The following is a 27396-nucleotide window of genomic DNA, read 5'->3' on the forward strand; positions in this document are numbered from 1 at the left end:
CCCCCCCCGCCCAGCACCATTCTGGTCGAAGCATGTCAGGGGCTCCATGGGTGCAACCCGTGGTGCCACTCCATGGCAGTTGCCAACAGAGAGAGAATTTGGAGGCCAATTAATAGCATTTTAGGTAGGCTCCTGCTTCAGTTTCCCCTTTGGAGGGGTGTGTGCCTCCCCACTGACCACACAGCAGCTTGCTCAGGGTTGGGGTGCTGGGTGCCCCTCTGGAAGAGCCTCTCCAGCAAGGGGGAGGGCTTGCTGGTCACATTAGACCCTTTGGGAAAATCACCTCCTCTCTCCGCTTCCCCATATTTAATCAGGAATCTTAATACTGGCCCACAGTGATCAAGTGCCTGGAGATGGATGCAGGAGGTGAGTGAGTGGCAGCGAGCCGGAGCTGTCGGAGAATTCATGGCAGAGCAGCTCCCCCCCCTGGCCTCCAGCAGCTGATAGCCAGGGCTGGCTCAGCTCTTCTCACCCACTTCAGCTACATAAAATCCTACGTCCTTTTGGTTTGTTTCACGTTGCTCTCAAAGCCAACTGGCAACCTTTTGTTTTGGGCTGTACTCAAATTTCTCATCCTTTTCTGGTGGCCAGGACCGCATGGCAGAGGTTTGGGAGCTCAATCCATAACACTGCATAAATTCCTCACACAATCAGCTGTGTCAGGAGGAGGGGAACTGGGGTGCCTGTAAACACATGGTCTAGTTAACAAATGACATTTCCCGTAGCTCTTTTCTGCCAGCACATAATCCTCTTCCTCTTTTCCGATCCCCTCTGAATAATCTTTACTACGTGCTCCGTCCTAGCTGACATTTATGGAAGCAGCAGAGAATATTCTGCAGAGAACAATCTTGCGTTGGCACAATGGGGGAGAACACAAGATGATCTAATATGCCTTTTCTGTCTCTGCTGCCTATTTTTAAGCTGCTTTGTTGTTGGAATCCCAGCTGCAGATTTGCTTTCACAGCCTCTGTCCCTTTTCCTAGCACATCATCTTCCCGCAGACAGAGTTGTTGTACCTCTGAACCCCCGTAAGTGCTCGTTCTCCCTCTTTCCGTGGGCCACGCTCTCCGTGGGTCTCTCCAAGCCCAATGCGGGTTTGCTTCTCCCTGGAACAACTCCTCTTTTTTGTCATCTCTGATTCTGGTGATTGTGGCACCCACAATTTGAGCCACTGAAATTATTGCCACCCCAAAAATCAAGCTTCTCCGCTTTATGCAGAAGCTCTGTGAATGGAAACTTTCCAAACGCCACATTCAGCTCAAGGATGCTGCAGGGAAGGAGGGATCCTGCCGCCGGGTGCAGGGCACCAGAGCCTGCGCGGTGCAGCAGAGGTCACAGCCCCAGGTGGTTTTCCCTGTGTGGTTATTCTCCATGTTGTAGTCCAGCCATCCGCAGGTGAAGAGGGTTACATTTTTTTTATGATTTTTGGTGGCTTAAAGAACGTTTGTTACCTGTATCAGGCCCAGAAGTGCTGTATTATGGCTGACTTTTTTTTTTTTTTTTTTTTTTTTTTGTCAGGGCACGGCTTATGCAGCAGAAAGGCTCTAAATGATCAAGCTCTTGAGAGGCCGGAGGAGGGAGCTGGCTGGGAGGCAGGACTAGGCAGCAGCAAGTCATCCTTCCCTCGTGCAGAGAAACAAAGGCACGTGGCAGCTCAGCCTCAGCAACCTAGAGCAAAGCTGGCCCTTCTCTCCCCTCACGCTCAGGGTCCCTCCCTGTCACTCTCTGTGCCTCTATTTCCTGGTGGCAAATAGAGGTGATGATTTTTTGGCCAAGCATCAGGCTGCCGAAGAGGATTGAAGAGAAAGGAGAGGGCTTTGCTGGGGGTAGTGACATGGGAAGGGGGGAGTCAGCTTTCTCACCAGCCTGTTTGGTTGGATGCAATATCAGAAAGTAATAATAAAACTGCCGGGTGGCAGTGAAAGGGTAGGACTTTCCAGGTCCCCTCTTCTTTGCCTCAGAATGAAATTGGTATTCAGCGTGGCTGCTTGTCTAGACACCCAGCCTTGTAGAGAGATTCGCCAAGCTCCTTAGCTCGATGAAGTGACATACATGTGATTATCATTTCAACCAGGGATATGCCTGATCGTGCTAATACGAGCCTGTTGAATTACTCACACCTATTAGCAACACCAGCATCGGCAAGGTGCTGTGTAATTCTGCTCCAGGCTGGGGTTCTGGCCGACTCATGTAGCAGTCGTGGGATAAAAACATCTTGGACCTGGAGTGGTAGAAAGTTCCAGTGGTTGTGCTGATGCTGTACACAGTAAGCTTGGCCTCTCCTATTCAGTGCTCAGTGGGGTCCATGTCACCAGAAGGTGATTTTTCTAAGGTTGCTGATTTTCTAGCTCTTGTTTGTGTGCAGAGAGAACAACAGGAAGGTGAATGTGTGGTGAAGTATCAGCGTGTGGCTCAGGAGACGTAGGGTCAGCCTCCCGTTCGTGCGTTAGCTGAGTGGGAGCAGCTCAGGCTACTCCAGGATGGAATGGATTTCCTTTAGAGCATTTTAAAAGTGCAGACAATTGTTTGGGTTAGGTGCTGGCCTCCACAGGAGTGCTTGCTTGCAGGCTGTGCTCAGCCCGGTACCCCGCAGAGGCTGTTGGCAGCGACGGCTTTATGGGTCCCCTTGGTCACCCCGAGCCTGCCCAGACGGGTGGGCTGCGCACCTCCAGCCCGGGAGAGGTGGGCTTCCCCCAGGGCCGAGACTCAGGGAGGGGTGGGAACCCACGTGGGGGTTTTGGAGGCAGCTCTGGGTTTGGTTTCCCAGCTCTTCTGAATTCTGATAGAGAAAAAAAAAACAAACAAAAAAACAAACCAACAGATTTGAGTGACAGACTCCCAGTGCTGGTTTTCCCAGCGGTGGGGAAGAGGGGAAGAGGGCTTGTCATCTCTTGCAAAACTCTTGCAGCATAAATGAGCGTGATTCTGGTCTGTCTGTATTGGACTGTCGCTCATCTTTCTGTGACCTACCTGTCCCCTTTCTGCCCTGTTTGGCTGCTCTCCTGGCCTCGGAACTGAGGATCTCAGCAGGAGTGGTGCAGAGCATCTTCTCCGAAATGCTGCCATCTTGAGCAGCCGTTTGGCATTGAGCCTGTTTATCAATTTTTTTCCCTGAATTTTCCCCCTTTACCTTCCCAGCCATAATGCTAAATTTAGCCTTCCTTCTGCCACAACATAATTAGACAATGTGCTGCCTTATGTAATCCAGAAGTGCTGTTGGAAGGGGGTTTCAGGTTGTTGCTGCTGTGAGATGTAAATACAAGACATTATTGCTGTCGGATCCTTTATCTCTCTGTGAAAACTTTTGAATACTGTGTTGATGCATTTTGACTATAGAGAGTATGAGCCAGAGTCTCTTCCAGTAGAAATTGGTATTCAGGGTTGGCTTTGCTGTTAGCCACACTGATAGACAGGAGTTGAAAATCTGATCCTCTGTGAAAGTGGGCATTCACTGCAGCTTCTGGGGTTCAACAAGGGGCCAGAGCGTTTGTAAATAGGAGAGCTTCGGATCTGGGCTCGCAGCTCACCACAAATCCGTGATAAAATTGGAAGCCGACTGATTTCTTGGCTGTGTTTTTTAACTCTCCTCCTTCCCAGCTCTCTCCTGTGGAGTTCCCAGAGCCCCAGAGAACGGTGTTGTCTTTGGCAAGGAGTACACAGTGGGTACGAAAGCCGTGTACCATTGCAACCAGGGCTTCCAGCTCTCGCCCAGGGAGGAGCCCAGCACCGAGTGCCTGCAGGCAGGGCAGTGGAGCAACGGCAACCAGCCCCCCCAGTGCGTGGGTGAGTGTGCATGGGCCAGCGGGGCTTTTGGAGAAAACCCTGTCAGTGATGTCTCCCAGCTCGAGCGTGGGCAGCTTTGCCTTACGGCTGCAGCGTTTAGGGCACAGGGGTTCTGATCCCGCATAACTTGGGTCTGATGTCCCCTCTGAGGTTGTCCCCCTCTCGTGGTGTCTTGGTTTCCCACCTGTAAATCAGTGAGGTTAACACAGGCCCCCTTGTTAAAAAGCCAACACTCTTGCCGAAGCATCCTGGGGTTAAACACCTATTGACATCTTTTTCTCTCCTTTCTTCTCCCTGACACGCCACATCTGGTTTTCAGCTGTCAGCTGCCCCGATATCAACAGCATTGCCGTCGAGCACGGTCGGTGGCGGCTGACCTACGAGATCCAGTACCACTACAACGCCCAGCTAATGCTCATCTGTGACCCTGGGTACTACTACACGGGCCAGCGGGTCATCAGGTGCCAAGCCAACGGCAAGTGGAGCATCGGCGAGCCCATGCCGACCTGTAAAAGTAAGAGCAGTGAAGCTCAGGAGCCTGTCTCGCAGGGGATGGGTTTCTCTTTTCCCTTCGGTGGGTGTGCAAGCTCTGCCGTTGGCCCTGGCTGCTCTTGGCAGCATCGGAGAGTGTGGCAGCAGAGCTGCTGTGGTAGAGGAGAGTTTGGATGCAGGGAGAGGTCATCTGTTGATCTGATTCTTGGTTTAATCTAAACAGTTCTGCGAGAACTCAAGCACGTTAGCTCATCTGCTGCTGTCGGGTCCCAGTGGCTTAGCTGTCACTGGTACCAGATGCTCTGAAGTTTGCTTTTAAGAAAGAAAATATAAAACTGATTTACCTCTTCCAATTTTATGCAAATGCCAAGTTTACAAGGGCAACAGTGTCACCTGTAAATCAAAAACACTCTTGGCAAATAAGCAGCTCGCTCTATTGTTCTGACATGACTTCTGTGCTTTGGATCTTTCCTTTATTGGGTTGGTTTTTTTCCCTCTAAGTACGGACAGAGACAGAAAATCTCCTCCAGAATGGCAGCTTTCCCTTTCCTCCTGCCTCCCTTTGTTTCTAGAGATGCAACTGCTGACTCGGGTGACAGATTTTTACCCCTGCTAGCTCTTCAGCCAGATCCAGGACCATGAGCCAGGCCTCGTTTTATTTCTTCAGCATTATTGCCACCTAAATTCAAATGATAGGATCTTGGCAATGCACTAAGGTCAGAAGCATCCAGCGTGAGTTTCTTGATTTCTCGCTGAGTGTGAAAGCTCCAGAGGGTTTGCAGATCTTCAAGGTAGATAAAATAAAGAGCTGAAGTATGTGGCTGGGAGCTTGTTTGTGTGGGCTGGTGCCCAGGCTCCAGCAGCTCCCTGCAAACCAGGCCTACAGCTGGGCAGCTTCCGTGGGCCTGAGCTTTAGACGTCAGCTCTGTCCTGAGAGTCACAGTCTGAGACAGAGCTGGTTGTCATTTCCTGATTGGAAATCTTGTGCCATTTTCTGGCTTTTCTGGACATCAGGCTTCCCAGCTGCAACTAGCAATGGGTTAATAATAGAAATATTCCTGTGTTAAAAACTTCTGGTGTGAAAAACTTCCATAGTTTCTTCCTAGCCAGTCATCTTTAGTGCTTCCCTGGCGTCCTGAAGCATAAATATTAATAACACTTGTATTTGTCACCTGGTGTAACGCGACTCTGAATTGTTGTTATTATCCGTGTATAATATTTTTAATAATCTTTCCTTCTCGTTCCTGACTCCAATAATAACTTGTGGGGGTAAGCGTTGCTGAGTGCATTTCTTTAAAAACCAGAGCTCCCTGCCTGTTCTCACTTACGGTACTTTGGGATCTCTTCTAGTTATCTCCTGCGGGGACCTGCCCACTCCGCCCAATGGGAACAAGATCGGCACACTGACCAGCTACGGGGCCACAGCCATCTTCTCCTGTAACACTGGCTACACCCTGGTGGGCTCCCGTGTGCGGGAGTGCATGGCCAACGGGCTCTGGAGTGGAGCAGAAGTGAGATGTCTGGGTAAGTGTGGAGCTGGGGATACGTGATGGTGGTTGGGAAGGAGTCCTGGTTGCCTTTCAGGGGGGAGGAGGAATTTTAGATGCTGATTCAAGAAAGAACCCAAGCGAGGACTCGGCGCTACTGAAGCCGTAGGGTTTTAAGCAGATACAAAAAGGAAGCAGACCTTGATTCCGTACTGCTCAGTAGATGAGGTGTTTTGAGACTGGAGAGCTTTGAAAGCACTATGTTGTTTTCACCGCCGCTCTGGCTTTATTTACTGCGGAGTCTCGAGTGCGGACCCACCCGGAGAGGCCGGGTGGTGCCATCGGGACCTCCCAGTGATCCTCCCTGTCCTGTCCCCCCCCCTGCAGCAGGGCACTGCGGTGTGCCCAGTCCCATCGTCAACGGGCAGATCAACGGGGAGAACTACAACTACCGCGGGAGCGTGGTGTATCAGTGCAGCCCCGGGTTCCGCCTCATAGGGATGTCGGTGCGGATCTGCCAGCAGGATCACCGCTGGTCCGGGAAGACGCCGGTCTGTGTGCGTAAGTATGTGGTCAGATTTTTTGAGCCCCAGTGAGGGTCAGAGGACGAGGGCAGACATGCAGACCCGTGTCCAGGGTTTACCCTCCCGGCGTAAATGCTGCTGCACCTGGGGTTCACGCGGGAGACAGCTGAGGAGTGACAGGAGTGACAGCGCTGCAGTTTTGGCTGCTTGGCTGCTTCCCTCTGCTCTGTGAATTCTGTCAGTCTGCGGTGGGTTTCTCTCTAACGGATGAGCCCAGCTGAAGATGCAGTTTCTGAGCAGAGCGGCCTCTGTCAGGGTGTGGGGAGGTGGGATGCAGACACAGCCCTGCCAAGGACACCACAGCCTGAGACCCGTGCTCCGTGCCAGAGGAAAGTCAGCCTCTCTCCCCTGATCCACATCCACAAGTCACCTTGTACAACCTGCTCATTTATCTTTCCATTAAGTCATCTAATTAAGTAAGTCTCTAGAGCTCTAAGGTGTTAATAAGTTTAAGCACCTTCTTATCAACGGACAGCGCAATCCGTGTATCTCATATCATCGTTCTCCAGTTATTTGCTTCCAATCTCTCCTGCCTGGTTTAGAGCTTTATGTGCTGAGGCACAATAATAACAGCAAGATATGAAGTAAGGAATGACCTATAAAACAATATGCAGATTCCAGCCTAAAAACAAGAAACGGACTTAAGTTGTCAAGGTTAGCAGTGACTTCAAAACTGGGAGGCTGCCTGTGATTCTGCACGAGATTTTTAGGAAAAGATTTATTGGAGAGGCTGCCTCTGGGCCTGTAGGCGGGTTTGAATTACTCGCGTGTCTGAGGGCGCTCTGTTGAAAAAGTTTTAATTCGCTTTTACCTGCCAAGTGTACACATGCTAACCTTGGATCAGGAAATCGTGTTGATAGAGGTCCTCCTGCTGTCAGGCAGATTTATGGAAACGCAGGATTTTCTAAACATCCATTTTCACGGCTCATCTTGTTTCTTTTGGGAGGGACCAAACCCATTAGAACAAAGCAGACGGACATCGCTCCTCTGTATCTGTCTCCTGACTGCTGAACCAGCACAGGGCTGGGTCCCGTGCAGCACCTCTCTTGGGCTCTGCTTTGTGCCAGCTTCTGACTCTGGTGCCTGAAAGCCCACCAAGGTTTTGTGCAGAGATCTGTAAAGGTGTCTTGTGCAGAAGTTGGCCTTGAAGTTATTACACCGTTAGGCCTTATGGATAACATAAATTGAGCGTCGTTAAAGCAGAGCACTGTTGGACTCTGAAATTAGATGCCTTGAGGCTTTATTGCTTCTGAAGAAGCTTAGGGCACCGTGTGTGTGTTAGCACATTATCATTTCCTATTGTCTTGATATTTTCTCCTTAAACCTGCTCCAGTTGCTTTCTCTCTTTTTTTTTTTTTTTTTTTTTTTTTTTTTTTTCTGGGACAGAATCCATCACCTGTTTCAAAACATGTATAATCATATTCAGAAGTACCTCAGAGAATCTGACATCTGCTTCCTCCAGCACTGAAAGGCTATCTTGCTTCATATTTTTTAGACCTGTGCCTGTCACCAGCTTGCATAAGGAATAAATTCCCATCCCTGTGGTATAGTCCAGCCCTGGCAGTCAAATGTGTTATGGATCTTTTGTGGGAGTTTCATCTTCCCCTCTAGCTTCTGGCTCTGGCAGCTGTACAGCTAAACTGCTGGACTTTTACTGATGGACCATTACCCTGTTTTGGCGTGACAGTAATCAATATGGCTTTGTCCTCAGCTGTCAGAAGATGTCACATTCCTTAAGCAGCCAAAAATCTCAGTGTGGTGTATCCTGACATTTCTTTGGCGCAGCAGAACTCACTGCTGTGCTTGAAGCAAAGGTCTCCAGGCTTTGCTCAGGGTGGGGGCTGTATCTTCCCTGTGTCACCCCTCCTCTGCTGAGGTGCCAGCAGAGTCCCAGGCAAAAGAACTTTGGATTTCAGTGTTGTGTGTGCATAGTGCTGCTCCAGCCTTTGCCTCTGCACCTTCGCTGGGCGTTGTCAGAGCAGCTGAGACCCTTCAGCCCTTTCCTTCGGTGCTAGCCCAGGTTAACATCAGCCACAAGAACAAGAACTGAACAAAAATCCCCACTTCAGGGATTGAGAACTAAAGGTTTTTCCCCAGAGGCTTTCAAACTTAAAGCAGGAAGTTTTAAGCTTTCTAGGCTATATGCTAGAAACCTGATTTTTCTCATATTTTTTTCCCCTCTCTTTTAACTATTCCTCCAGGTGTAACTTTATACTGCAGTGAGCATACATCTGACTTACACCAGGGAGAGGGAGGAAAACATCAGGTTGCACGACTGTGTGTGTGATGCCCAGGGTAATGTAAGGCAATAGATTAATAGCAGTAGCTGGGATTTTTGAAGAGGAGCTCCAGGGATTTACGGTGTAAGTCAGGAGGATGCTGGCACACAGCTGCTTAGAACGGTTCAGAGAATTTCTTATGCCAGTAAAATGAACAAAAGTACCACGCTCTCAACTTGATTCAGTATTTCAACAGAACTGGCCCCAAATCTTTGAAGTCAGCGTGGGTTTCAGGGTTGATGCAGGGGGGTTTTATCGTCTCCTTCCTTGGGAACTTTTTCCAGTGGATAATCCACTTTCTTCCAGGCAAAAAAAAAAGTAACGTCTCCATTTCCTAATTGTAGCTATCACTTGTGGCCACCCTGGCAACCCCGCCAACGGCTTGACCCAAGGGAGTCAGTTCAACCTGAACGATGTGGCCAAGTTTGTGTGCAACACCGGGTACCGCCTGGAAGGAGCTTCGCAGTCCCAGTGCCTGGCCAATGGCCAGTGGAGCAGCACCCTGCCCGCCTGCCGCAGTGAGTCCTCTGCCTCCACCCCTCCTGGCCAAACCGGGCTCGTCTGCGCCTTCCTCCCTGGTTACGCTGGGTTCCTAAAACCTTGCTTGACATCGTCATAAAGTCACGTAAACTAAATCTTGCGGTTCCTCAGGAAACGTGCAGGTGATGTTGGAGCCCCGCGGGCTGTGTATATCTCACACAACAAACCTGCTTTTCCCTTGGGCTTCACTCAGAGCTGTTAATGGACCCTGCCCAGCCCCGCATCCTCCAAGACATTGAAGTGTGTGTTGTAAGTGGGGAGGACAGAAGGAAATACCAGGCCAGACCCTCAGCAGAGGTCATCCTGGTAACCCTAGACCAGTTCACTCAGAGCAAATGCCACGGTCTTTGTGCAGAGCCCTTTCTCCTTCTGGACTTCCATTGGTATTGGCACTCGAGTTCACTTATCAAGTTCCCTCCCCTCCCTGCACTCCCTCCCTCTGTCCTTCCTTAATCCAGTATCTCTGTCGATACTGGTGCTGTGTCAGTCAAGAAGTTGGTTATTCACAGCTGGCTGATGTAAGTCTCGTTTGGGGCCAGAGAGGAAAGTTCTGCTGCCGAGCCCCGCGTGGCAGGGCGAGAGCCTGCAGGATTGCCTCTACTCTCTATTTTTCCTTTTAATAAGGATTTGTTTTCTATTTCTGCCCTAAAGAATCTTTAAAAACAACCAAACCAACAAAAAACCTGAAGAAAACGACCCCTTGAATTGTGGAATATGTCACTTGCCATTTTTTCCCCCCTTTCCCTGCTCATTTTTGGATAATCCTTTGTTCTTTGTTACACCCTTTGTTTTGTTTCTTTTTTTGTTGTTGTTGTTGTTTGTTTGCAGTTGTAAACTGTACTGACCCCGGGCACCTGGAAAACAGCATCCGTCAAGTGCAGCCGAGTGGTCCTCACAGATTCAGCTTTGGAACAACTGTCTCATATCAGTGCAGCCATGGATATTACTTATTGGGTACACATGTCCTTACCTGTCAGGGGGATGGCACTTGGGACCGTGCCCTCCCACAGTGTCTTTGTAAGTTCTTCAGAATAATACCCATCCACCGCAGGCTTTCATCCCATGTAGTTCTCTGTTGCTTAGCTGAATGGTCATGTCAAAAATGTGGATCCAAAGCCCTTCGTAATCCATGGGGATTGTTCCGTCAGTTTTGCAGGCCACAGATGAAAAATATGTGGTCTGAGGAGAGAAAATCCTGTTAGACGGGGATGGTTTCCCTCCACAGGGGAAGGCAGCTCCTGCTGAGTTTTACAGGTTCTTTGCAGCTCCAGCAAAAGTCTTGCAGGTGGAGAAGGGCAGCAGAGCTTCTGCAGCACGGGTCTGCAGAGGAAGCAGCGTGCGGTGCGATCAGCCTGACTGAGGGCAGAGCATGTTTAGCACCGCTCAGGCCTGGCTGTTTCCTTACACCCACTCATCCCCGCAGCTTTTGGGGAGGGAAATGAGAGTGTGATGGTGAAATAAATGCAGCCTTTGTTGGGCTGTGACGCAGGTGCTAAAAAGAATTTGCTTCCTGACCCTTGTTCTGTGTTTTTCCCCCTTACGGTGTGCTGACCCTTTGGGCTCTTGTGGTTTGCAGAGAGGTTTGGGAGGGTTTGGGTGCTGGTTTGGCTTGAGAGGTAGTTCCCAGGAGAATAAAATGACACAAAATACTCACGGTGGTCTCGTGCTGTAGCAGCGACAGCTCGGCCAGGAGATCTGTGGGGAATTGTGTGAAAAGCGTCGGTGGTGACGTCCCGATCTGACACAGGGGAACCGAGGTCCGAGGTGTGTTTGGAGCTGACGTAGGGCTGCGCGGTGAGCCGGTGGCAGAGGCAGGAGCAGATCCCTTGCAGACCTACCCCCAGCACTAGTGCGTCCTTCTGGGGACTAAAGCAGCTGCAATCTCGTTACCTGGTGTAACGAATCACTAAAGCAGTCAGAAATTGAGCTCCTCAAGTTCAAATCAGCTTAGCTGTTCCAAAGCCATGATCGTTTCTTTATTTGTTGTGTTATCCTTCCACACCTAGTCATACAAAGTAGTTTTTGGCACATTTTTCCCTTCCTTTTGTTAGCAGCATGCCACTCTCTCGCATTTGCAGCACCTGTACAGGCCGTTGGGGAATTGACAAGTGCTAACTGCAGCCGTGGGGGGCTCCGGGAGGGTAATTCTTCTAAAACCTGGGAGCTGAATACCTCAGGCTCCCTCAGCCCACAGCTTTCCAGCTAAGTAAAAGGGATCTCCTGCCTTAAAATGTTGAGCATCCATTGGCTTGGAGGATTTGTGGGCATTCCCAAAACTTTGGAATCTCAGGTCAGTTTTACAGCTGATTATCTGGATTCATGGGCTTAGTAGTTTAAAGAAAAGAAAAAAAATATATATATTTTTTGCATGTCTTTGTTTTCTGTGTGTGTGACTTAAAATGTGCTCAAACCCATACCCCTTTAAAGTGTTTATAGCTGGGTACTAATATCACTAGGCACTTTCCAAAACATAAATTAAGAAGGATGGTGCCAGACAAGCTTGGGTTGTTGTTTCATGCCTATTTCTGAGGAGGGAGTAAACCAGAGTCGATCCCCTTTTGGGGGGGTGGGAAAGCGAGTCCAGTAAGCACAATCCACAGGAGCAGAGCCTAATGCATCAGAAGAAACAGTCTTCGCACTGCGTACATAAATCCTTTCAAAACCTCAATACCGCCACAGGTTTTAAGCTTAGCTGATTCTGCTGGAGTATCTGTTATTAAATTGTTAGTTACAGTGTGAGTTTAAGTATTAGCTATCAAACCCATTTCCTTGCAAAGCGTCCTTGGTTTTAGTCACAGCTCTGCACCAGTATATTTCAACGCCCACGTGCCCAAACATATGCATGCTCTCCTTTTTATTGAAGCATACATCATGTTTTCTACCTAATGCCAGTATTGGTATTTTTAGACTCTAGCAGAGGGAGATAAGATATCCGTTACGGACGCTTTCCTCCAGAAAGTGAGTGGTGCATGGTCTTTATGCTGAGCATCCTCAGCCAAACCTGTCTTAATAGCCCCTAGATCCGTCAGTGTATTTGTCAACAGTCTCCACTCCGATTGCTAAGCTAAAGTAAACCTATTAATTATTGTTAGCGGTGTTTTTGGTTTTTTTTTACTAGCAGCGGTCGAGTGAGCACTGCTCAGTATCTGCCAGGATAATTTGCTCAGGTGTGACGTGGCATCGATCGCAGCTCTGTGTCGCAGGACCTGGCGCTGCCAAGGGTGGCTGAGGGTGTGCGTGGAAATATTCATGTTTAAAAAGGGATGAGTTTTCCAAGGAACCTGCAAAATGCCTGTCAGCGTCCAGACTAGGCGTTCATGCACAAACCCTTGGCAGTTCTACCCAGATGAGCTCGTGTCCCCCAAAAGGAGACCGATGCGCGGTCTGTTAAACCCCACCTGCCCCGTGGCATGAGCTGACAGGCGTTCGGTGGGCTTTGGGGTGGACGAGTGGGTTTAAGCTGCCACGGGTCCCCCTGCAGCAACATCAAACATGCCGTACGTGGCTGTGAACCCGCTGCATCTGCCCTCGGATGAGCATCCAAGGCGGTGCCCTGTGGGTGAAGCTGTTCCATCTGTCTCTTACAGTGGTCTCGTGTGGCCACCCCGGCTCCCCACCGCATGCTCAGATCGCGGGTGACAAGTACACGGTCGGCTCCGTGGTGAGGTACAGCTGCCTGGGGAAGAGGACTCTGATCGGCAACTCCACTCGCATGTGCCAGCTGGATGGGCGCTGGAGCGGCTCCCTGCCACACTGCTCGGGTGAGGAGGGCTCCGGGAGGGAGGGGACGGGCCACTCCTGCCCCCCGCTGCCCCTTTTCATCTGGCGAGGGGGCGGCCGGACGGGCTTTGTGGTGGGGAAATACACGTTCTATAGAGGGAGGTTGTGGAAGACTGAAAATCACTGTGTCTCAGCTGTCCAGTCTCCTGCAACTTCGATGATAAGCACTGGCAGAGAGTAAAGCACTCAGCTTGCAAGATGAGAAATAAAATCACTGCAGCAAATGTTTGTGGTAGGAGGTGTACTGCAGCCTGCTGCTTTACAGTCTTCTCCATGCAGCGTCTGTACAGGGTGAGCGTGTCTTATGCAAAAAACAGGTCGTTGCATCCTCTCTGTGGCACCTGACCCTCTTTCTTGTGCGTTCCCATGGAAAAAGCCCAGGTGGCCCCTTTCCAGGCCGCGACGTCTTGCTGTTAGGGCACCGCAGCAGTCCCAGGTCTGCACAAGGCAAGTGGAAGCTGGTACAGTGAGTTCCCACATCATCAGCGTCTCCACCAAGAGCAGTTTGGCAGCAGAAGTTCATCCCCACTCCCGTGCCAGAGTGAGGAAGGTCTTGCACTGAAAACCTCTGGGTAAGCAAAAATATCCCCGATGAGATGGACATGGGTCAAAGTCATGGGGGATGCAGTGAGATGTGTTTGCCGAGCTTTGCTGAAATCAGGGTGCTGGGACCTCGGCCGGTGGCCTCCAGCAGAAGGAAGGGTGCTGACAGGCTGGCAGGATGCTGTGCAAACCCTCCCCGCGCCATCCCACCACTTGTTCCTTGGAGAGCACAGAGACAGACGAAATAAGAAACTTAGCTAGAGCAAAGCATTTGGGACAAGTGTCAATTTTTAATTATGCCACTTAGATTTAGCAGCTCCACTTGACCAAGTTTAACCTCTGCTTTGGAAGGGAAAAAATAAACCTAGTGGAGTCATCCTCATCGTCAGAAGCCGTATCTTCAGAGTTCTTGATCTGTAGCTGCTCAGGAGGGTTTTCTGCTCTAATTCGTGCCTTTTCCCCCCGTGTGGTTTTCACTGTCTCCCCTGTCATCTTGTGGGTGGATTTTTTGAAACATTCAGCACAGCTCTGACTAGTTCCTCCTGACATGTGTCATGTGTGATCTTCCTGAATGACTTTGTGGAGGCCTTTAGACCACGGCTGATGGCATCGGACAGGCCCTCTCTGCCTGGGGGCTGGGTGAATGCCTCAGTACCTCAGAACCATGATCTCCACCCAGGGCCTTGGGGAAAGGCTCCTTTGGCACTGAACGCTTACAAAAGCAGTGAACAGAGCTCAGCTCATCTCCTGCCAAAGGTTCGCCGTGGCGTGGGGAAGACCCCTACAGTGTGACAGCAGCTTTGCAAGATGAAACAAAAGACTTTTTGATATTAGTGAAAGACAATGCTGAACGTGGAGCATTCTGCCCCTTCTCTTTACAAGCAAGTACATTCCCCAGATGGTGAATGTGCTCCTGTTTTGTATTACACTGCGCAGAAGGCCTCGGAACCAGGCACTCCATCGCTAGCTGCAGGAGTGAAATGGTCTGTCCTGGCTTGGGGGTGGATGTGTTTACACAGATCATTAGCAGAGAAAGCCAAGAACAGGCACACACGGTGTGAGCCTGTGTCAGGCAGCGAGGAGGTGGGCATTTCTCCAGCCTGCTCCGGAGAACCCCTGCGAGGCGTCTGCTACAGCTGCTCCCTTCCTCCTGTCCCCCCTAACTTACAGCCGGCAGCTCCAAGTGTTCACAACTTGTACGAGCGGATGTTTCTCAGCTGGATCCCTACTGCCTCCACGCTCCAAACCCAACAGCTTCTTGTTCTGCAAATACAATAGGGCGTGCTGAGGTGGCTTGGAGCACGTTGTAATTTCTGCTTGGAGGGAAACCATCCACATGACTGATGTTGGCAACCGACTGCTGTCTGCTGGAGCAGCTGCCACGGAAAGCAGCTGCAGCTGGTGAGGGCTCCATCTTGAGATCCAGGAGTTATGGCCATACTTTGCAACCAGCTTAAAACCAGTGGGCTCCTGGAGTCAGGGGATGTTTGATCTGGAATTTCCCTGCTCTGCTGAGAGCCAGTCCGAGTTAAATCGAGTCAGTCACACGATCCAAATCTGAACGTGTGCAGTTGAGAGGGAAGAAGGACCAAACCCGGTGATGTGCTGACTGTGCTGACTCTGTGCTCTTTTCTTAACAGGAGGCAGCCAGGGCATGTGTGGTGACCCGGGGATCCCCTCCCATGGCATCGGCCTGGGAGATGACTTTGACGTAGGCAGCATCGTCCGGTTCAGCTGCGAGCCCGGGTACGTGCTCCGGGGCTCGTCCGAGAGGACCTGCCATGCCAATGGCTCCTGGAGTGGCTCCCAGCCGGAATGTGAAGGTACTTCTCCAACACCCCACCCCCTCCCGTGCCACGCCAAGCCTGCTCTGTGTCCCCAGGATTCCCGCGATGGGGACGGCAACCCAGCCAGCCCGGCCCCTCTGCTTCAGTTGCCAGAGACAGTCTGGTCACAAGAAATAACACTCTGGTTCATCATCTCCTCCAAATACTCCGTGTGCGTCAGGGAGCCGCAGCGCTCCCTTTCCCAAACGTCTGCGGGTCACATCTCCCAGGAGGGTTTTTCAGGACAGGCGTCACCTTTTGGCGTGCCCAGCTCTGCTCCGCTGTGCAGGGTGCACCAGGGTGGCACAGAGGGTTTCGGGCCATTGAGCCAACGTCTGGGGTGAGATGTAGAGGGGGATGAGCCTCGGGGATCTGGTCCTTGCTTCCCGGCATCCCCCGAGACCGTCGCTCACAGACTCGCTGCAGGAATCACTGAGGTGGTTCTTGGTCTGCGTCGTGGCTCCAGCTAGACGATCAGAAATGCATCGTTTGGCGTAAGATCTGGGGCTACCAGTGGCTGATTCATTGTTGCTTTGTTGAGGAAATGAAGCAGAATGACGAATGTCACCAGCTTCAAACCGTCAAAGCTGGAACTGGCACATGCAGGAGTCATTTACATTAAGCAGAAATGCAAAATGCAAATTATAATCCAGTAAGCATATTTTCATATTTGAAAACCCCAAACCCCTTATTTTTCCATTGGAAGGAATCAAGTAAGACCCTATAATCCAATCTAATAAACCCCCAGCCGGATTCTCTGAGCTGTGCTGCTGCTCACTGCTACTGTTTTATGAAAGTGTTTAAAAATCAATTGGGGAAAGAACAAAAGCCAAAACGAGGCAGGATACCAAATGCAAGGAGACCTGGGCAAGTGCTTCTGCAGCTGTTTTGAAAGCCAAAAGCTCAGAGTGAGTTTGTAAATGAATTGGAAATTTATTCCAAATTGATGGAGCTCTTGATTGAAAAGACACTGAATCATGTTATTAATACACTCAGGTCTCTGTTTTGGTTTGGTTTTGTTTGTTTTTTTTTTTTCATTCTGATTTTTTCTTTCGGTAGAAGGGCTCTGTTCATTAATCTCAGGATAAATAACCCATCAGGTTCCAGAGGCACCAAAATATACAGATCCCTGGCAGATGATTTTTTTTTCTTTTTTCATACTTTATGAATAATAACAACATTATGCCTATAATGTCGTTTAATGTTAAGTGCTGACTGGCCAATATAGGGAAGTAATTTGCGGTGATGAGCAGTGTGCTGTGTCTCTGTCATTTGTATTCGCAGCGAGTTGCAAGCGCTGCAAGGTATTCTGGCTGCTCCCTGAGTGTTGTATTCAACTTTCTGGAACAGGTATTTATAGGAGTGGGAGAGGAGAGATTAATTTTGGGGTTGAATTCAGGGCAGCTGAAGATGGAGGCTGAGTGCCCAGGCAGGTGCTTTGGAAGGAGCAGGCGTCTCTGATGTGGAAAAGCTCCAGTGCGGCAGCGGAGCCGCTCGGCACCTCCGCGGTGCATTCGCTTTCTGACTCAGCCATTTGTTCGCTGCTCTCAGCCACCAAAATTGAGCAAAATCAAGCTTGATGGGGCTTCACAGGTCACGGGCACTCACCTGCCCGGGGATTTCAATGCTAATTGCTCTCCAGATCAGCGGGTAGATGAGCACCGAGGGCCTGGGGTGGCTCAGCGGGAGGCGAGGGCCCGCTGTGGAGCAACGTACAGAGCACGATGAGCAAACCCTGCGGTGTGAGCAGAGGGAAGCAGAGAGGCTGTTCTCTCCATTTTGGAGACAGAGCCACAGAGCGAGCTCCTGTCATGGGTTCAATTACAAAGCATCTGTTTGATTTAGAAGCCAAGGGGCTGATGTTCAGCCCTCAGGACCGGTGCAGCTCAGACCCATGGAGGGGAGGTGTGTGGCAGCTGGGAGCACTGAGCTTCCCAGTGGGTCACCTTGAAACTCATCAGCTCTTAGTCCTGATACCTTTTACCCGCTAGAACCTTTATTTTAAGAAAGCCGTAGGAATAAGGAGTCAGGAAGTAGTCACAACTGATTTTGTCAAAATGTACAAGTGGTTTGGAATTAACTTAATTGCTGGGACTCCTTCTGAGACTCCCGCTTCAGTCTGGTTTACGTAGCTCTGGTTTTGTTGTCCCCAGGAAGAGCAGCTTCCCCAGCTTTCCAAAATCTCAGATTTCGGGCCTCATTAGCCTTAATTTCCAGCAAGTTCTTAAAGTGTAAATGAAATTTCAGATGCTTTTTTCCTTCTTTTTCCTCCTTCCTGATGCCCCGTCTGTGTTCGTTGAGGAGTGGTGCAGGAGGCTCATCAGTTGTACCCCTCCTCCTCTTAGAAACTGAGAAGAATATTTACTCTTGTAATTTTATTGTTTCTCCAAGTGAATTAAAACTGCATCCAAATGTGAGACGGGGCTCTGGCTGCTCTTTGGCAGTTTCAGTAGGCAGAAAAGTGTTTAAGTGACAACACTGGGAAAAGAAACCGAGGTTTGTCTCATGCCCATTTGACCGCTGAGGACCTGGGAGGTGGCAGGACTGGGATTCAGGTCTAGGTTGCTTTTATCTGTCTCTCTCTGCATGGTTAGGTGAGTTATGGGCTACTGGTTAAATTAAACAGCATGGAAATTACCAGCCCTGAAGCAAAGACTTTGAGACTCCAAAGGTTCTCAACTGTGTCTTACTCCAGCAGGAGGTTCTGCCTGATGTGTCAGACGTCATTGGGAGAGTGTTTCAGATGGCAGCAGAGCCCAAAAGAAAGACCGATGGTTATAAAGAATAGGTCAGAGGAGGAGCAAGGTGCCGTGTATTCCATCTCTGGCAGAGTCAGATGTGCACTGACAGCAGCCCTCAGCCCTTCCTTGGCGCAGTTTCTGAAGAGCAGGGCTTGCTGCTCTCATGCCTTCTCTTGGCCCTGGCTGAAGGAAAGGCCCTGAAACACCTCAGGGTGCTCAGGGAGGTGTTTGCTGTGCAGGGCTGGGGCAACTTGAAGTGTACAAGAAGTGGCAGTGCTTGCCCTGCTCTGGACGATGCTGCTCTGGGTGACGGTGTTGGCGGGATGCTCAGTGCCCTCCTCTGAACATCACTGCCTGCACTCGCAGCTCTGGGCCTGAGTAGCGCCTAGAGAAACTCCCTTCTCCCAGCAGCTTCTTGCTGTAAAACACGTAGGAAAAAGCCAAAGGCACCAAGGGGGGAATCCTAATAAGCTCTTCAGAAAAAGGCTGCATTGGAATCAAATTAATTATTGCTGAGCTCTGGAGCACCTCTGAGCGTTGTGATGTTTTATATAGCAGAGGCCACTTTGTAGCGCACAGAAGTTTCCCGGCTCCCCCCGGCAGAGACAGAATCGCAGGGAACAGCTCTGGCTCTTGTTGGGAGTCAAGGCAGACACTGAAGTCCCTGCTGCCTCTGCTCATGGGCTGCCCCAGCGCACGTGAACAGCTCACGTGTCCTCAGAAATCAAAATTGGTTCCTCTCCCGGAGGAGGAATTGGGGGAGAGTGTCGCAGCAGCAGCTCACCCCATCCCAGGGCTTGGCAAGTCTTGTGCTGCGGGTTGGCTTTGGAGGTGTGCAAGCGCATGGTGGGGATGGAGTTAATTGCATTTAGCAAGCTTTTCCGTGGGGTTTGCTTAAAAAGGACTTCATAAAAATAACTCTAGGAACAAAATTTCCTTTGATAAAGAGACAAACCCAGAAATGTGTGAAATGTTTCAGTAGCAGCAGCGGGGTTTGGCACTGTGCCCTGTGGGGCTCCTCAGCCTGGCAGAGGTCTGTGTGGCTGGAGTTGGGGCTCTGGATCCTCAGCACAGATGGGGAGACGTGTGCTGATCGGGGAATGGGGGTCTGGACCCCTGTGTTTGTCTCTTGTGTCTTCTGCAACGTGGCAGAAATTCGGTCTTGGGTGAGAGGAGCGGGAGGAGCTGGCTCTCAGCACCCCGTGATGCAGCAGAGATTCAAACCTTCGTTGTCACCTCAGTCCTTTCGACTGAGCATCATCTCCTGAAATATTTCCCTGGTAAAGAAGCAGCAACCCTAAGAAATCCCCATCTAACGCAGCTGATTTTCAGGTTATTTGCTTGAATTTTGATTTCAGTTTAAAGGTGATTGGCTTTGAGATTCTTAAGGAGACGTATGTGGGTATGACTATGGGACTTCAGGCTCCTTAGGATTTATACCCTGTTCAAAAACCGTAGCCAAAAACATTTTTCTTTTGAGGCCTATTTCATTCTACATCTCCCACTGAAGCCAAAGGGAGTTATTTACCCACTTACTGCTCACTTGCATGATTAGATCCTATTTATATTTAAATTACGATCTTAAAAGTTCAAACCTTTCATCTTTACATTTATGGCTTCCTTTGTATCTAGCCTGTGCAGGTCACAGCTGATGCACGCTGCGATTAAACCATTTCCATGATTCTCCTTGTAGTCACAAAAATAATGTTTTTGGGTCATCTGTGTGTGTTTGGCCACCTGCATAGGTGGAAGGAGGTTTGGCAGGAGAGAACAGCTGATGTATGAGCAGGCAGTGAAATAGTAATTTAGAGCTTTTTCTGAGTTGATAGAATCTGACTTTTATCCCAGCATCTCTTGGAAGTGACACCGTGTATCACAGAGACGTTGGCTGCATGAGAAATCTGTAATGAGAGAGCACCTCGGATGATTTTAGTGCTGTGTAGAGTTTCTGTGCGCACGGTCCGGAATGGTTATTAGTTTCCTCCTGTCAAACAGATATGCTTCCAACAAGCTCGTATGTTAACGGGCTGTCAGCAAAATAAGCAACAAGGCAGAGGAGGACTTTTCTCCTTGCATTGGTGGCCTCTGCTCATTGCTTCCCTGCTGGGGTCTGCAGTTGCCTGGCCCATGGAGCGTGGCCGGTGACACTGTGGTGCGAGTGCTGGGGAGGAGTCCCGGGGTGGGCTCGGGTCACCTTGTCTCTGCACAGCCCGATGCTCCTGCAGAGACTGGGGTGTGTTGCTGGGGAAGGGTGGGAGCCAGGAATTTCCATGTCAAAGAGCTGGGATTTGTGGTTTAAGCCTTTCCTTGATTCATGTGATTTTCTTTTATGTCCTGTAATTTTAGAGTAAATGAGGGCTGGATGCAATTATTGCAGGTGCTTATTTTGTCATGACAGGGCTTTGTGCACCACCATTCACTCTGATGCCTTTTTATTGCTGTGGTGCTGAGGTACTTTAGACATAAAACTTGGGCACTGACAAACCTATAATTGTATTCCCACAATATTCTCCCTCCTCTGAAAGCATAATTGGATATAGCTGGGCAGTGAGCAATGCCACAGTGGGAGAGCAGCGGGCTCCCTTCCTGCTTCCATTGCTTTGAAGTCTGCAAAGTTGTCGCCTTCCCGAAGGGACCAGAGGCAACGTGGCACGCTCGGGTCCCGGCTCCCAAACTCCTGGAAGATGGGAGGGACTCCAGGCTTGGCACCACCCACTTTATGAAGATGTGAGATGGTAAAAGCTGGGATAAAGCCCTGCAAAAAAATGGACACGAGTTCTTCCTTTCAGCCTGGGGGGAGCAAGCGGGAGGGGGTTGCTCCCCCCAGGCTGGGCTGTGGTGGTGAACTGCAGGATGTGCCCGGGAGAGGAGCGGGGCTGGGGCTTGGGCACTGCTGGCTGGACTGAGGTTTTTTCAATCCCTTGCCAGGGATGCTGCACTTGGGACGTGCTGCCGGGCACGGTGGAGCCCTTGCTCCGAGCTGGGGAGTGGTGGTTGGGATCCTGTTGGATTGATGTAGCTGGCTTTTCCACGGAATTACTTGTTCCGTCTGAGCTGATCCAGGGATTTTGCAGCTAATCTTACTTGTACTGAGAACAGTCAGTCGCAGGATGAAAGCCTTGTTTTGGTTTGGGGGGGGTGGTTGCGTTCTGTTTGGGTTTGGGTTTTTTTTTAACTTTGCCATTTTGCTTTCTAGTTATATCCTGTGGAAACCCAGGAACCCCCAGCAACGCGAGGGTTATATTTAACGACGGCTTGATTTTCTCCAGTTCCATTATATATCAGTGCCGGGAGGGCTATTACTCCACAGGAGTGCTGAGCAGGCACTGCACGGTGAACGGGACGTGGACTGGGACCAGTCCAGAGTGTTCAGGTAAACTGGAAGATGAGATGGACGATGCTGTCGGGGCATCGGACGCTCGCTGCGGAGGTGCAGGCGTGCGTTTGCCCTGCTGATAAACTCAACTGTCCACTGACAGTCACTCAGCCTGGGATCTCTGCCAGTACCTAATGGAAAACTCTTGCTTTAGGTTTGTTTTTTTTTTCCAGTTGGATGAAGGGAGCTCTGTCATAACTTCATGAGTAGGTGTCAGGTGACCCGGAGGGGCTCTCCGTGAGCGTTCCTGCCTGCCGGGGCGCACGTGGGCAGGGCCCCAGCTCAGGAGCCCTCAGGTGAACATGTTGTGTTTCCTCAAGGCTCCCGCAGCAGGAACGTGGATGACAGCAAACATGGTCTTACATAAGGGACAGTAACTGGGGTAGAGAGAGGAGGGGGTGCTGTGGACAAACTGTCTTCCACCTAGCTCAGATTTGACCCAGGTTTTCTTTAATGTTTAATGTGTGTTAATATTTCTTGCAAGGTCTTAATGTGCCATTAGAATTGCTGCTCACTCCACTGAGCAGAAGCAAATTTTTCTCCACGTGCTGCAGCTCCTCGGCTAGTGCTGCTCTCCACAGCCTCTGTGGTGCAGATGCTCCCTTCTCCATGATTAGCAGATTACATCCTGAGTTGAAAAATGCTCAGGACCATCAGGTCTCTAGTTATAGCGGGTACTGAAGTGTGAGACAAGGGATGGTCAGCCCAAAATGCTTGCTTCTTCTTCTTCTTTGGCAGTGATCAACTGTGGGGACCCCGGTGTGCCAGCCAACGGCATTAGGCTGGGCAGTGATTTCACCTACAATAAGACAGTGGTGTTCCAGTGCACGCCTGGGTACATGATGGAGTCGGACAGGGCATCTGCTCTAACCTGCACGAAAGATCGAACCTGGAACGGCACCAAACCTGCCTGCAAGGGTGAGGCTGGTTGCTGTACATACTGGAGGATGCAAGTTTTGCAGGCCACAAACCTTCTGTAACTTGTGCCGGGGGCAGTAGGCACTAACTGCTGCATAGTGCCTGGAGCCCACCTGGGAGTTCCTCGGTCCTGACGTTCAGTCTGTGCCCTGTGTTTATGGCAGTCATGCGGTTTTTATCAGGGTAGCACCAACACCTTGCTTATCTTTAGGTCTATCAGTCATCACAATACGCCTGGGAGGGAGGCAACTGCTATTATCCCTGTGGTGGAGAAGGAAGAGTAAAGCACAGAGAGTCAAGTGTCTTGCTCGTCACAAAAACCCAGATCAAACTCCAATGAAATACTGTGTTTAGCAAGCACACATGTTTTGGCATCATCTAGAAGTCTGGAGAAATGTTTTTTCCAACTCATTTCATTATTTCTCAGTTCTGAGATTGCCTCTGTAGTTCAGAGATAGGAAAGGGAAATAATAGAGCAGTTGCACGACGGGCTGGATCTCTGCTGTGAGTGTTTTACCCACCGAGTGTAGATAAGGCTTGTAGCAGCATCTGTGTACTACTTTAGCAATCTGGAAAATTCACCTGTCATGATTCAGATATAAATGCAGACCACATAGAAACTTCCAAATACACTCCAGTTCCTTTGGAGGCTGTAAAGAGCAATTCTTAACACTGCTCTTTCCTTCTCTTCACTGAGCTAATGCTGCAGGAATAATATAGAATGTGACCAGAGTCTCATTTTGAGGCCAGGCTGATTTGCATGAGCTTGCCATCTTTCCCAGAGCTCCCCTGAGCTGAAAAGCAAAGCACTGCAAAAATGTCATCTTAAAACACCCTAGAGTGGATGAAATACAGACCAATTGTTGATTCAGCTGCTAATGTGAAACTCAGCCAGGTTGTCCAAAGAGTATGAATCTTTCAGGGAATCTTAGATGAGTTTTCACACTAAGTCAGGGTGGATTCTTACCTTCAGCTGGAAATGAACACCAACTCGGAAATCTGACTTTGAGATTTGGGATTCCATTAACCTCAAACTTCAAAGTAAAATCCTGGGGTTTATAACTGCACACGCAGCTGGAAAAGTTTGTACAGCCCCCTGCTAGGCCAGTCCCGGGAGATGCTCTTTGAGAGCAGAATATAACTTTGATCCTACATGAATCATCTTCTTGTTAATGGAAATAACGAATGCTGAGAAGTCAAGAGAACTGAGTGTGCTTTTGTTTCTCATTCAGCCATCATCTGCAAATCCCCACAAGCCATCCCCAACGGGAAAGTGGTGGGCACGGATTTCAGCTGGGGCTCCAGCGTCAGCTATGCCTGCCTGGAGGGCTACCAGCTCTCCCTGCCCGCTGTGCTGACCTGCGAGGGGAACGGGACCTGGAGCGGGGAAATCCCCCAGTGCTTTCGTGAGTAGGCAGCCAGGGAGTGTTCACACATGAATTGGGTGGAGGACTGTGCTTAACCCCCGGTTGTTTGATGCTTTTCTCTCTCCAGCACCTCTGGTCTCCACGTAACTGATGTTAGTGTCCACGCTGCCTTGCCTGGCAGCGTCCCAGAGGGTGGGGACAGAGGGTTCTCAGGATGTGGGATGTTAAATATCTGGTTCCTGTGCTTCCCTCCCTAAGCCCGAGGGAAATTTTGCATTAACTGAAGTCAGGGGGAGTTTTGCTTGCTGGAAGAGAAGCGAGATGATGCTGCGAGTGCCTGTAGCCAAAATTCTGGATGCTCTCCCCACCTCCGACAGCAGCCACATCACCGGGAGTCTTGGTTTGCCAGCCCTGTAAGGAGGAGGCAGCAGTGGCTGTGGGACACAGTTGGTCACCCCATCTCTTGTGATGGAGTTGGGAGGTCATGTTTGCAACAAGTCTGAAGATCTTGCATGTTCTTGTCCAGCAGGCATCTTTAAAACGGGATATTGGTCCACGTGTCTCCCCAGTGACCGAGTCCTCCGCAGTCAGGGCTCTCCTACGGCCTTTGACGGTATCAAAAAAAACCCCTTTGGCAAAGGGCACTGTGCTGTTGCAGCAGAAGTTAGCAGAGATTTGGCTGAGGGGAAACCTGTGCACTTGACAGAATAGCTAACACCAAAACATTAGTTAAATGTCTCATAATGATAAAGGCAGATTTGAGTTTCTTTTCTTGGCGGAATGGCTGGCAGCTGCACAATAGCCATTTTCATATTAAATCATATAAAGCCCTCGCTGTGTTCCTTGCACCTTTCCCTGGATCTTGTATAATTAGTGGGCTTTCTGTGTGACACGGAACCATACTGCAATTTGACATCGTGCAATTAGAGATACATTTTAAAGCTAAGCATGCAAAAAAAAAAAAAAAAAAAAAAAAAAAAGATGGGGGAGAAGGTGGAAGTTAATTAACAGCAATTAACAAAAAGAATTACAAGGAAAATAGCCAGGAATGCCTTCAACCACTGCTAATTCCCTAGTCGATCACAGAGTTTGATGGCAGGGAGTGGTGAGGTTTGGGCCCTTAGCAGACCCATCTTCAGCTTTTTATTAACATTGCTTGCTCTTGAGGAGGAGGTTGTGGCGATCCACCTGTGTCTCTGCCTGTTGCAGCTGTGTTCTGCGGTGACCCGGGGATACCTGCTCAGGGCAGGAGGGAGGACAGAGGCTTCACCTACCGCTCTTCCGTCTCCTTCTCCTGCTTGGCCCCGCTGGTGCTGGTGGGCTCAGCCCGGAGGTTCTGCCAGTCCGACGGGACGTGGAGCGGGACCCAGCCCAGTTGCATAGGTAAGGGGAGGCTCCTCTCTTGTGGCGACAAGCACAGAGCTCGGAGCACTCAACTTGCCTTTCCCTTTGTAACGAAGTTTGCTTTTCTTTTCTGGGTTTGTGGAAATTAGCGCTTTGTGCCCCTGAAAATCTGAAATGTAGAGGGATATGATGCTTTTGGTCCGTGTGAACTAGCTGGTGGTAAACAACCCATCGCCCTCTCTCAGGGCTCGCCGTGTACCTCCAGCACCTGTCCCCATCACCCTGCAGGTGTGTCCGAGGAGGATGATCTCCGTCGTGTTGCTGCTCCTCAGCGCCGTGCTTGGGCTGCTGGCAGGCAGGAGGGAGAAGTTCCTCTGCAGAACTTCCAGGTTACCATTTGCAGCCCGGGCCGTAAGGTTGGGGGGCTGGGCGAGAGCCTGCAGAGGGTGGGACCACGCAGAGGTCCCAAAGGCTGGTGCTGCCCAGGTCACCCCCCGGGCTGGGGACGGTGGCGGTGCCCCGGCGCAGTGCTGCTGTGCCCTGCACCCCTTCCAGCATCAAACCTGGTGTCTCTGCAGGGTGCTGGGCTCTGGGCTGCTTCCAGGCTTCCTTGGGGGCTCCAGCCCCGCACGCTGCCCTGGGCAGGTGCTCGGGATCGTCGTCAGGGATGGGACTGAAAATGCGATTTGTCTGCAGAGAGCAGCTGTGGGCTGCTGCGGAGTGGAGTGCTGCTGCTCCCAGAAACCGCAGCAAAACCGGGCTCTGCCTAAAAGGGGGCACATGAGAGCTCTCATGTCCTCTGATGCCTTTGAATTATATCCAGAATGGCAGAACAGCAACTCCCAGAAGTATGGAAGTGCTGAGAGCAAAATCCTACACATTGCTTTGCGTGGCTGCAGTGTTGGGATTCAGGCTGAAGTTCCCACACATTCCTCAGGTGCCCGTTTTCTGGAGCTTCTAGAACCCTTTGAAACCTCGGGGAGGTGTATAATCATAACTAATCAGAACATTCTTCACCTATTAAAAATTCTGGCTACATCCTTGAACTCTAGGGCTCCTGTGGTGATAAACTGCATGGGCTGTCTGCTGTTACCGTAACTGTCTGCCTGAACACCACCATCATCAACTTATGTGGGCATCTGGGGCAGAAACACATCTCGGGCTGTTCTCCATGGTTTTCAGTCCTAGCTACATCTTCAATGCATCACCAATTACAGTGATGTGAAAATACTTGTGGCCAGAACCTCCAAGTTTCCTGTTGGTTTCATCAGGAGCTTTCTCACGTACAGAGAGTTGGGAGCACCTGTCCGCTGTGGTAAATACTGCCTTTAAATGCTTCATCTTTCTTGCAAATCTGTGTCTGAGATCCTATGTACGTGGTGCCCAGCCCTCCACAGCCATCCTGTGGTTGAACCCAGCAACTAACAGCTGCTTATACTGCTGCTGAAACTTATTTAGAATTTGTCCCCCCAAACAAAGCGTGAGGAGGAAGAAGACTCATGTGTCGGCAAAACTTTAACGTGCGTTGTCCAATTCTGACATGAGCGGCTGAGCCCGAAGTGCTGTATTTATTCAGATCTCACCCATTTTTGAGACACGTTTGACTGCCGGCACCGCAGACCCCCCAGGTGCAGCCAGGAGATCGAGGCTCTGCCCTCCACCCTCTGCCATCCATCACCTGCTGCCTCGTCCAGCCATGGAGCTCGCTCTTTATTTATTTTAGACACTGTGTTTTATCTGGGGGCTTCCATGGAAACTGCGTCAGTGATAAATGACAAAAGCTCAGCAGAACCAAATGATGGAAAGTGAATTAGCTTGTGCTCTGCAGCCCCAAATCAGCCACATTTTGTATCCCTTGCTTGCTTACTCACTGCAGCTCCAAGGACCTGGGGACGACACCAGCAAACACATAATGTTTCTGTGTGAAGAGACTGGTTAGTCAAATCACAAGGAATAAAGGCATAAAACCAACGCACCGTGCCGTTAGGTACAGAAGTTGTACTCCGTTGCGCTGCAGCTGCAGGCTAGAGCGAGAGGCCGCTTTTGTCCCACCTCATTGGGTTGTGGAGAGACTTTTCGTAGTTTATTTCTTGTCTTGCACATCCCTGTTAATTGGGGTATTTCGAGGGAGTAGAGAGGGATTTGCTGTGGGGCATATGGTCCTTCTCGTAGTCATGGGGAGTTGAAGGACGGCTGGGCAGCAGGAGCAGACTCTGACCTGACTGCACCGAGATCCTGCGATGCTCCAGCTCCCTGCAACGCAGCTGCCCCTGGCCGGGTACCGGAGCATCCGTGGGGCCAGCACTGCAGCTGAGCTCAATCCCATGATCCCAAGG

The 27396-nt window shown here is 50.3% G+C and overlaps 1 protein-coding gene across 1 annotated transcript in view; it reads left to right on the top strand.

The window, feature by feature from the left end:
* The window catches only part of CSMD2 (CUB and Sushi multiple domains 2), a 287923-nt gene that overhangs the window by 247928 nt on the left and 12599 nt on the right, over positions 1–27396 (top strand). Inside the window, exons 51-62 of the mRNA XM_026863211.1 lie at positions 3598–3783; positions 4103–4297; positions 5626–5799; positions 6150–6323; positions 8970–9143; positions 9994–10182; positions 12753–12926; positions 15129–15311; positions 21252–21428; positions 22170–22349; positions 23582–23755; positions 24926–25099. Coding sequence (XP_026719012.1) covers positions 3598–3783; positions 4103–4297; positions 5626–5799; positions 6150–6323; positions 8970–9143; positions 9994–10182; positions 12753–12926; positions 15129–15311; positions 21252–21428; positions 22170–22349; positions 23582–23755; positions 24926–25099 — 2154 coding nt within the window. The remainder of the gene's footprint in view (positions 1–3597; positions 3784–4102; positions 4298–5625; positions 5800–6149; positions 6324–8969; positions 9144–9993; positions 10183–12752; positions 12927–15128; positions 15312–21251; positions 21429–22169; positions 22350–23581; positions 23756–24925; positions 25100–27396) is intronic.

Source organism: Athene cunicularia (genome assembly GCF_003259725.1).
Source record: "Athene cunicularia isolate RWA chromosome 23 unlocalized genomic scaffold, athCun1 chr23_part1, whole genome shotgun sequence".
NCBI lineage: Eukaryota > Metazoa > Chordata > Aves > Strigiformes > Strigidae > Athene > Athene cunicularia.